The sequence below is a fragment of the Hippichthys cyanospilos genome, chromosome 20 (genome assembly GCF_059441005.1).
Source record: "Hippichthys cyanospilos isolate Australia breed blue-spotted pipefish chromosome 20, RoL_Hcya_1.0, whole genome shotgun sequence".
NCBI classification, from domain to species: domain Eukaryota; kingdom Metazoa; phylum Chordata; class Actinopteri; order Syngnathiformes; family Syngnathidae; genus Hippichthys; species Hippichthys cyanospilos.
The window spans coordinates 12,669,399-12,680,969 of NC_142388.1; the positions used below are offsets into that span (position 1 = coordinate 12,669,399).

Below are 11,571 nucleotides of genomic sequence, written 5' to 3' on the forward strand. Positions count from 1 at the left end.
TTATGTGCATTAGTTTAACAGTTCCATATCATCCATGTGCTGTTTAAACTGCACTTGAAATCGTACCATGGAAAGCACAAATACAAATACGAGCAACAACAGTGCAGGACATAACACAATTATGTGTAAGATTCTGTCAATCGTGAACAAAAAAAAAGGAATCACATCGTCATGGGATGTCTATGGATTGCTGGAAATACAGTAAAACATCCACCCATCTTATATCGGTTGGTTCACCCTGGCGTGGACGTTAGCCATCCACAGATCAAATGGATCATACACACATTATTAACAGTCTTTGGCAATGACACATCTAATTCCTATCAGGAGATGAAGCAGTCTTAAATATGCACTACATGCTTCGACTTGATTTGCTCATGATTTTTTTTTTTTTTTTGTGGTGGTGGCGGGACTTCCCAAATGGCGAATGTTCGTTTAAAACATGTGCGACACGGACTTTTTCTTTAACTCGTTCACTGCCATTGATGGTTATAGATGTCAAAGAGCTGTGTATGTGAAAAATACATTTGAACAGTGATGGCAGTAAACGTGTTAAAACGTTGTAACATAAAGGCACATTTTAAAGCCGTTTGGCATAGTTATTGCATAGAATATGGTCTCGTACATCTCCCCACCCTCCATTCTTCATGTGGTCCTCGTGTAGAGCAGCTACAGAAGAAGTAAGGACCAGAGAAAGAGGGTAAAGTTCATTTTTAGTTATCTTAAGTATCTCCTCCACTTTCTGTGAGGCCCATTCTGGCCTGCAGTTTTTTTTCTGGTGCAGTCCACATTCTCCAGTGTGAAGAACCCGAGAGCCCTGAGCCGCAAGAATTTTTATAGGCTTTGAAATGCAGGTACCAGAGAGATGCTGCAGCGTCCAGTCCCAGTTGTAATCATCATATGTGCAGAAGTCATTGCTGCAGCCCATCATTTTATAGTACAACTCCCTGGAGATGGCCATGCCAATATTGTGCTTTGTGGACAACCACCCAGTGGCCATCACCTTATTAGACAGTGTGGGGAACTTAGTAAAGTCATCATGGTTCCCCAAGGCCAGCAAATCACAATCCTGGCAGCTGTTTGACCTGAACTCAAGCATTAACTTATAAAACTTGAAAAAGTCCGGCAAAACGTAGTTGTCTTCCTCCATGAATATTACAAATCCACTGTAGCCCTGCATTGCTTGCACTCGTTCCCACACAAAATGCAACTTCCACCACCAGTGATGTTTGGTTTGAGTGATGAAAGCTTCTCGGTAGTGTCCGTAAGAGTCTGGGTGCTTTGCATTGAGACATCCTGTTTTGATGGCATTGTCTTTGGATATGTCCCGCGGGCAGTCCCGTGGATCCTGCCCAGGAAACTCAGTGGGATACAACTGAGTGCTGAACGGGAAATAAATTTGCAGTACCTTGCAGAAAGTGATTCCTTGCACAATGGCGTTTATTTCCGCTGAAAAATAGTCATGGCTGAAGATAAGGAGGACGCTGTCGACATCTGCAGCTTTCTCCAGAGACTTGATGAGAAGTTGGAGGTATTCCGGTCTGTTGTGGACCTGCACGACGAGCACCAGCTGGGACTCCCTTGGAAACCGCTCAGCATTTAAAATATGTTGCTTGTAATTAGCGCTGTAGATGAACTGAGACAGTTTTGACAGCGAACCAGAAATGTCGAACTTTACTGTGTCACTTGGGTGTATGCCAAGATTTCCTTGACCATTTATGTCACTTGCGGCATTTTCTGAAACTGACAGTACATGCTCGGAAACCAAAATAATCCAAACCACAAAGGAAACACCTAAAAGCACCAGCAGGTTCCTTTTAGTAAGCCGAAGCTTCATTTTGGAAAAGTCAGAAAAGCAACCTTTGATCAGCAGCTCACATTATCTGAAAAGTTCCCCTTTATGCGTCAGGTCATGTGTGTTGCTTTCAATAACGATGTGTGACTTCTCTCTTTCTTCCAGCTGCCACACGTGCTGCTGCTTTCTTGTACGTCTCTGAGAAGAAAGGAGTGGAATAAAGTATTCTTAACAAAAGTATAAACGCCGTGCTAAAAGTTACTCACCCGGCTGCTGTGTAACTTGACAGTGGCGTACGCTGCTCGTAACAGGAAAAGAGGTTTGACGGGGGTGTTTCTTCTCCATTCCACAACCCATTGACTGCTGACGTGTACAATGTGGCGAAAGCGTTCAGTCGTTTACGCCCCCAGATCAAGTTCCACCCCTCTTTTGCAGGCTGCAGATTGACCCTCTCCCTCTTCAAGCGAGACTGAGAGGCCGCTGGACAAATCATACTCGCAGTGTTGCACAATATGGAGGAAACAGAGAGCTGGCCCTGTTTGACAGTCGACAAAGGGAGGGGCAAGGGGCATTAGCACATGCCTCCTACTACAGGTCCTTTTTAAAGTTAGAGCAACGGTTCTCAAGATTCAAGAGTTTTATTATATGCATCGTAGTACCACACAATGAAATTCTTAGTCTGTTCCCTTTCCCGAGGAGACTACATTTCATAATTTGTATGCACTAGCAAATAATTCAAACGCATCCAAATACATTTCAGTTTTTGCAAATACATTCGAACCATGTCTCAATACACAGTTGAAATAAAATGGAACATAAAACAAAAAAGCTCATTTTGATGTTTCCATGGGCCAGGAGGCACCAAATTAAAAATTTTAACCAACATCATCAAAACATGAATTACAGACCACACCAAGAATTTGTAAGCCAAACTATGTAATATATTAACCCTTAAAGTAGCAAAAGGAGCAAAATAGCACCGAGCAACATTTACACAGTATGCCTTTATCTCGAATTATTATCAAGCTAAAACCTTTTCAAATAGTGCTATTAAAAACAAAACAAACAAACAAAAAAAACTCTGGGGCATAAAGGATAACTAAATGAGTTCAAAATATGGGTTTAAAATTGTGGCTGGAAGGATACAGAACCATAAGACTCTGGTCTGAAAACATTAAAAAATAAGAGACAAACTGAAGCTCATTTTAGAATTGTGAAATATCCTGAATACTGAGCTACTGTCAAGATAGTATCCAGATCTCAGGAGTGAAAAAAAATGACCTGTTGAAACTACACTGGTTGGACTGGTTTGGCTGAGTATCACCTGAATATACAGAAAAAAGAGGAACTAGAAAAGCTTGGGATTGCATCACATGAACAGCATAAAAAGCAGTAGCTGGTCAGGTTTTATTTCTTTGCAAAGTCTACAGTGGGGCACGACAATATATTCCCACAAATGTGGTCAGGTCTGGTTTTATTGTATTAGTTTTTCCAAACAAAAGAACTTTATTGTGATCTACTGAGAAACTTTAATGCTCCAAAATAATTTAAAATCAAAATAATGTAGCCTGAAATGTAGTTTAAGATATACCGTCTAATATAATCTTACATGAAAATGCAACACACAAATAATTTTTTCCTTGACATTCCAGATTCAGACATGTGACTTATCTCAACATAAGACACACCTGTGTACAAGACTTAAATTTGGGGACAAATTCTGGTATTCGCTATGTTATCATGTCCAAGACAAACCAAAACTTTGGCAAAAATGTCAAAACAAATAGCAAAACAGAATAAATCTCATTTTTTCTTCATATCTGTAAGTTGCATATTTGTTGCGCATTAGGTTCAGCATTTTTCAATTTCCCATATTATGAGCAGCCAGTGAACGCCCCACCAGTGTAATATTAATCGAATGCGCACGTAACTGTTGCTTTTCATTTTCTTCGTGACGCGGTTTGAGTTCATTTCACCATAAATACTTGGTGTTGAGCACCATCTGCATTTCACCAAGTTTATGATTGTGTGTAAATGCCAAAACATGCAATTAATAAACGAGTCAAATGAATTACCTTTCTGCGCACATTTGAATCAGCTGGAGACGTCATAACTTTTACATGATCTTTTCGGTTTTAGTAATGTTCCTGTGTAGGAACAAGGATGGTTCAGTCTGCTCGCTTCTTTCATTGAAAATTATGCCAGAACAAGCTCAGCTAACATGTGCTGCTGTCAACTGCATCAGGCACTTGATGCTAACAGCCAAATGACGTCCACCCCTTAATGGTAATTATTTTAAGTAAAAATACATCTGATATTAAAAAGGCACATCTGAGCATCAAAACACGGCTTATGTGGCTGACAGCTCAATCTTCCTCCAATGGTGTCAAATATTTTTTTTTTTAAATCAATTTTTTTAATTTACCGTTTATAAATATACAGTTTATATTTTACTTTTGGCCATCTTTTTTTTCTTCTTTTTTTGTCTTAAAAGTCTTATGTGTTATATTTGGGGAATTATGGTAATCAGTCAAACTATTTACAGAGCACCTTTTACACGACACGATGATAATGTAATTCAAATTACTGCTCCAGTAATTTTGAGGAAAGCGTGAATCATGTAGATTCTACAAAATTTCCCCAGATTATGTGCAAACTTTTGGGTTGATGGAAATGATTTTCCCCAAATTTCCCCAGATTATGTGCAAACGTTTGGGCTGATGGAAATGATTTTCCAAAGCGAATGAAATGATCTTAATGTTTTGAAATGATCAAAATGTCGAATGATGAATGTGTGTGTGTGAAATGAATGGGAAATACAGTAACTAATTTATGTACTTTACGTTATCATCAACAGCCTATGTCGTCCTCCTCACATCATCACCCCATAATGACAAATGTTTGCAAACATATACAAATAAAACGGTAAGTGAGCAGTTATTCCTAAGGAATAAAAATAACAATAGCAACGGTCCAACTAAACTGGGTGGTTTTCAAGGAAGCAGGTGCAACATGCTTTGCAACAGTAATCATCTGGGTCATCTGATCAGAATTAAAAGGGAATAAAATGTAGTCACTTGTCAATCTGTGCCCCCAAAAATGTCAGTGACTGGCATCCATACTTCTGTCCTAAACTCTAGGCCCCTTTCGGAAGCTATGTCAACTGGTGTACTAAGGCGAGGCTCTCGTTCCATATTGGAATCCTTGCATAGATCATACTGTGATTTTAGCGAAGAAATGACAGAGGCCCTCTAATGGTGACATCCTAATATTCAAATTGTTTTGATTGACATGAGCTTTGCTTCACTCTATAGATGTGCAAGGAAACGCCACTCTACTCACCATTTGATGTAGTATGTATGGTAATGATAAAAACAAAAATGAATCAATAAATATATTATTTTTCAGTTTGATATGAAACAATTGGGGAGTTGGCATCTTTTCTCAAAGATACAAACGATTCAAGAACTGTTTAACTTGAAACTGGTACGATTCACTTCAGCTCGACAGCAGGGTTAAATTTAATTCAATAGGGTACGAGGAATAGGATAGAGAATATGGTGCAATTACCGGTAAATTTTTGTTGTCTTTTTACAGATCAGAGGAGAAAATGATTTCAATACGGTTCTTTTAAATTTCGTAAACTCTATAGCACCGTTAAGATTTAAAAGTCGTCCGAAGCGGCACAATCCGTGGTTTACGGATGAAACGCGCACTCTTAAATTGTTAAGTAGAAAAGTTGACCGTAAATGGCGAACAACCAAACTCGAGGTTTTCCGTCATGCGATAGCTTGCTGAAATATAAAGAGGCTCTTCGGTTAGCTAAAACAAATTACTTTTCCAAAATGATTGGTCTTAATAAATACAACTCCAAATATTTATTTGATACGGCAGCAAAGCTAGCGCAACAGCAGCAGATTAATCATAGCTCCCTCCATTCAACACACGATTTCATGCGAATTCTTTACTTAGCGGATTCAGCTAATCAGGGACGAAATAAAAAAACTGCAGCGCCACTTACCCTCTCGGGTTTTGTGATTGCTGAGTCTAATTTGGACAATCAGGTTCATGAAAGTCTGATAACCCTGTCCCACTTTGATTTAGTATCTCTGTAGTGTCTTACACACCTGGTTGAAGCAGCAAAGCCGACATTCTCGACCCGTTTCCAGGAAAACTCGTCAAAGACTTATTCCCGATCTTGGGAACATGTGTCTTGAAAATTGTATTGTGAAAATTCTTGAGCAAGTTGTAGCTTTACAACAGCTTAGCGATTATATGATTCATAACAGTCGATTTGAACTCCTTCAGTCAGGATTTAGGGCCAACTGAGACAGCACTTGTAAAAGTGACGAATGATCTCTTAGCCGTGGATTCCAACATCTCATCAATATTGTTTGACCATAGTGCCGCACTTGACACTATTGGTCATCGTATTCTTATAGAGGTCTTGAATCACATGTTGCTATCTTGGCATCAGCACTTTCTTGGTTCAGATCTTACATCTTGGGAAGGACACATAGTGTCTCTTATGCCAATGTGATCTCTGAATCTTTCTCCGTTTCATGTGGTGTCCCGCAGGGGTCAGTACTTGGTCCTTTACTGTTTAAGATCTACATGATCCCCCTTGGCGATATTATACGTAAACATGCTATTAGTTTTCATTGCTATGCTAATGATACCCAACTGTTCATGCCTTTAGAAATAACAGATCCGTGCAAGTGCTGTAAACTGGAGGCCTGCCTTGCGCAGATTCAACAATGGATGTCTTCCAATTTTCTGCTTCTTAACTCTAGTAAAACAAAGATGTTAATTATTGGCCCTGCTCATCATCAGCACTTGATTGAGAATACCACTTTGAACCTGGATAACTGTACTATTGTCCAAAATAATTTTGCAAAAAACCTCGGCGTGGTATTTGACTCAACTCTCTCTTTTCAAACACATATTAAGAACACGGCGAGAACGGCGTTTTTTCACCTTCGCAATATTGCTAAAATTCGCCCTATTCTGTCTCCTGCACTTTGTGCGTGACAATTAAAGAGCTGTCCACTTTGCAAAATAGCACAAGTAATTTGACAAACTTATCGGAGCGGCGCCATAGTAACGTGAAGTTAGCGAAAAGAAAAATGCGAAGGATGGAGATTGAGGATATAACAAAGCAGGCAAAATTATTGATCTCTAACTCAGGGATGCCACTTTGGCCTACTCTGTTATGTCGTACGTAGAAGATACTGTATGCTGCTGCTTTCCATAATGCATTTGCCAGCATTTCGAAACCTTGTCAGCAAGATTCCTGTCACAAATACCAATAATGATAATTTTCACTGAACAACTGATATTAATAATAGTCTATATATAGTTGTGGTCAATGTGTATCAAGATGAAGCATACAAAAACTCATACAGAAACCATCTATTTTTTAAACGTCTGTCCGTACCCTAGCTGACTGAACTTGAATTTGAATATTAGCATTGAAATTGTGGAATGCAGTAGTTGTGTTCGCCTAAAGCATAAACAATGCATTATTATGTTGCGAAGCTAAGTAATAAAATGATTAAAATACAAAAAAAGATTTGCTGCCTTGTCATGTCTCTAAAGCACAGGTGTCGAACTCCAGTCCTCGAGGGCCGGTATCCTACATGTTTTCAAACCCTTTCCCTCAAAAACATCGGATTCAAATGATTGGGATCATTCCGAAGCTCCTGCAGAGCTTGCTAATGAGCTACTTATTTGAATCAGGTGTGTTGGGGAAAGAAAACCGGAAAACACACAGGATGCCGGCCCTCGAGGACTGGAGTTCGACACCTATGCTCTAAAGGTTTACAATACAATACAGATGAAATGATTTGTACTGTTTTTAGGCTTAAGCCAACCTCCCACTAGATGTGTAACGAGCATACAGTAATGAGCAAATCCATATTTCCAGTTATGGTAAAGAGAGTAATATAAAAGCAATCCAATAGTAATGTAATGCATTACATTTCAAATACAGTAATATAGTAGTGTAACAAATTTCTTTGGCATGACAAGAAGTAATAAATAATGCATTACAGTTTTGAAGTAACTTGCCCAACACTGTTGCTGATTGATCTCAGAGTGGAAGCGAATAAACTATGTCCTTAGTAATCCTGGAAGAAAAAAAAAGGAGTCATCGCAATCACGAAGAATCCTGTTCACGAAATACATAATTTGCGACCACAATATTCGTAATTGTGTGCGGAATGGACACATCGAACTGCAATATTGTCTTAAAAAATGACATGAAAGCGGATTTCTTTACCAAATCACGACACAAACAGAGGTTTGATTCCCTCGGGGAAGAGCTTGGACATTTCTCTTCAATGTAGAGTGGTAACCTGTGTTTGACCGGAGTACTGTACACCGAATGCTGCCTGATCAATGCAAATGTAAAAAAGGTTTTGAAAAGTTAACTTGAAACAAATGGAAATGAAACGAAAGAGTTCCAGCAAAAAATACGTGAAATGATTTTTTGTTGCTTGAAATTACTGGCGAATAAGAGCACAGCTCTGTAATATTAAGGTAACTTTAAGTATATTGAAAACTAAGTGGGAGTTTTGTAATGACTTAGTTTGTCCAACAGAGGGCACTGCTTTTTCACTGTTTTGTTCTACTTCTGTACAGTCGTGTGTCTCAGAAGATGTTCCTCCTGTACTGTAATGTGCCTTAGAAGAAAAATAACTTACTTTCTTTCACGTTATCTTTGATGTAAGTATGCTGGTGAATACAACTATGCCAAATAATACTCTATTCGTGTAGAGTGTGGCGAGGCGAAGAAACCACACGTTGCCGTGCTAGTGGAGATCTTTACTCTTCGCATGCCATCACAAAACTGATACAACAAAGTCCAAAACAGCAAAGACAAAGCCAACAGGTTCAAAGCATCAAAGGATCATAGCGACATGCCTACTGGGTGAGGGACATGGTCCTAGTGTCCGCCACACAGCTCCCCCCGAACACCCAGAAAGGCATAACGGAAAACCCCACAGGGTATTCACCAGTCTGGCACCCTGAGACTCAGTCCGGTCCTGGGCGGTGTATGTGACACCAGGGCCCCAGGTGCGACGGGAGTAAGGGTGAGACGCTCAGCGTGAAAACCATGAGGTAGCGTTGGCAAAGGGATGTTCTGAAGTTCCGCAGGAGCCGGATGGCAGTGCTGACCCGCATGCTGGTAGGCACAGTGGCTTCCGAGGGACGGCCGGTCACGGCTGCGTCCCAGTCTGTGCCTGGGCATGAACCTGCTGCGGCACCAACACCAGCTGACCCGCTCCGATGTATACTCGGACCATACCTGCGGGCATGGTGAATCGGAGGGGCGGCTGAATGATGGTGGCTGGAGGCCTACTGCTGAGGCCGAACGGACATCGGTAGTAGATGAGGCCGCCCGGCTGGAAGATCCCGGTCGACGGCCAGGGACTCCGAAATTGGACTGCACAGCCGTTCTCACCAGCGCCCGTACCAGCCTGTTGCTGGCTGGCTCGATCCCTGGTGCGCCAAGGGACTGTGCGACGGGTGAGAGGACCCTTGTCGGGGTGCTGGCTGGCTGATGTGGTACCAGCTTGCTGCATTACCTGACGTATAGTAGGCTGGTGGAGGAATGTCACGATGTGGGACGTCTGCGGTGATTCCTCGCTGAAACATTCTGACGTCCGGGGTCACCCATGTGGCGAGACTACATCTCCAACAGCCTGACGAAACTTTCTAACGTCTGGGATAATAATATGGCAAGATGACCCATCCGGGGTCACCCATTCTAACGTCCGGGGTCACCAATGTGGCGAGGCGAAGAAACCACACGTTGCCGTGCTAGTGGAGATCTTTACTCTTCGCATGCCATCACAAAACTGATACAACAAAGTCCAAAACAGCAAAGACAAAGCCAACAGGTTCAAAGCATCAAAGGATCATAGCGACATGCCTACTGGGTGAGAGACATGGTCCTAGTGTCCACCACAAGAGTGTTATTTTTATTACTTTTACATAGGGTCCACGACAAATTTATTTATTCATGTGTTGTTGTTGTTGTTGTTTTTTTAACTTTCTTTTAATAACCTGGGACACAGCTGGCCTGGGAACGCCTTGGGATCCTCCTGGAGTAGCTGGACGAAGTGGCCGAGGAGAGGGAAATCTGGGGTTCCCTGTTGAGGCTGCAAGAGAAAGTATGAGTGGGACACAGTGGCCTTTCACTTAAAATTTTAGTTGGCCAGGCAGAAATACTGTATTAGGGGTGCACACTGTTAATTGATTTGCAAAATATCCATGCCCAATAGTTCATCATACTTCCAAGCCACGCATTCTTGACAACAGTCAAAAGCTGCACATTTTTAACCACAATTGCCTTTTTTCTCGAGTTTATATTAATTGACAGGACATGGATGTCCCATATTGTGAGCGGTCATTGAAAGCCTCGTCAGTGTTAAATGCGCTAAGCGGTTATTTTTTCTTTTCCTCTTGACGCGGTTCAAGTTCATTTTACAATAAATAAGCCGAAATTGTACAGCATTTGTGTTTCACCAAATTTATGATTGTGAATATGAATGATTAATTTTTGTGAACAGATTTCTGCAATGATCTCAAAAGAGGACACATTAAGTTGAATATTTTTATGTTGACAAATATTTATTTTTAATTATTTCTTTTTGAGAACAGGTCTGACACTTTATGTTGATTATTTTTGTGGGCAAATATTTATTGATAATTAAGTTATCAATTATCAATAAGTTTTTAATTATTTCTTTTTGAGAACAGGTCTGACACTTTATGTTGATTATTTTTGTGGGCAAATATTTATTGATAATTAAATTAGTGATTTATTTTTGTCAACAGATCCTTACTGTAATCCCAAAAGAGAAAGACACTTTATGTTAAATATTTTCCAATTGTTGATTATGTATTATGCAGAAAGCATGCGAAAAGATGTAGAGCCATCTTTTTTACTTGACAGTCTTTTAAAGAATATTTCTTGTGAATGAAAAATGAAGTTCAGGCTTTGTTTGTTTAAACTAAATTTATTTGGAACATCTCTTTCACTTCATCTTTTGTTTTGGGGGTAACAGCACACCCATGTTAATTCGTTTGTTACATCAACATCCAGCTCACAATCACGCACAGTTGCTATAAACACACTAGTTTTGGGAGGTTCGCCCGCAAGAACAAGACAATAAAGTCCCCGGAGTATGTGTTTCCTTTTGTTGAAGGATTACATTCCTCCTTAATTTCCATAGAAATACATGTGATCGGAAAATGGCAGGATGTTTGTGAAAGTGGAAAATTATTGGATAATCACAGGATAATGCAACCTTGTTTCTATCACATAAAACTTGATGTCACACGTACAGAGACTGGTGCGGATAAAATGCTAAAACTAGAAAAGGCTGTATAGAGAAACTCCCTGACAGTACTGAAAGGCTGTGAAAAAGCAAAAAAAAAAAAAAAAACTGGAGCACATGGAACTATGTGAAAGCATTTGGAATGATTTGGCGTTATAGGCAATGATTATGAAGAGCATGGATTAAACTTGAAGAAGATGATTATGTGGAAGTTGGAATGCTTTGAATCTCTCAGTATATATGGAAATTGGAGTTGAAAATATGCCAACTCCCCAATTGTTTCATATCAAATGTAAATATATTTTCAATTAATTTATTCTTTCTTATTTATTGTTTAATTAATTTTTAAATTTGGTGCTTTGGAAAATTAGTTATTGATAATTATTAATTTGCAAAATTATAACTGGGTAATAAAATGGTAAATGACAT

General features: G+C 39.9%; 1 protein-coding gene across 1 annotated transcript; it reads right to left on the reverse strand.

The window, feature by feature from the left end:
* Nucleotides 1–9,749, reverse strand: LOC148407446 (alpha-1,6-mannosyl-glycoprotein 2-beta-N-acetylglucosaminyltransferase). Its single transcript, XM_088403759.1, has 4 exons — nt 9,385–9,749; nt 8,500–9,314; nt 2,062–2,330; nt 1–1,993 (listed from the first exon to the last, which is right to left on the reverse strand). The coding sequence occupies exon 4, from the start codon at nt 1,835–1,837 to the stop codon at nt 581–583; it is 1,257 nt and encodes a 418-aa protein (XP_088259885.1). The 5' UTR covers nt 1,838–1,993; nt 2,062–2,330; nt 8,500–9,314; nt 9,385–9,749; the 3' UTR covers nt 1–580.
* Nucleotides 9,750–11,571: the final 1,822 nt, after the last annotated feature.

Coding starts and splice junctions, on each gene's coding strand:
- LOC148407446 (XM_088403759.1), bottom strand. CDS start 1,837: ATGAAGCTTCGGCTTACTAAAAGGAACCTGCTGGTGCTTTTAGGTGTT.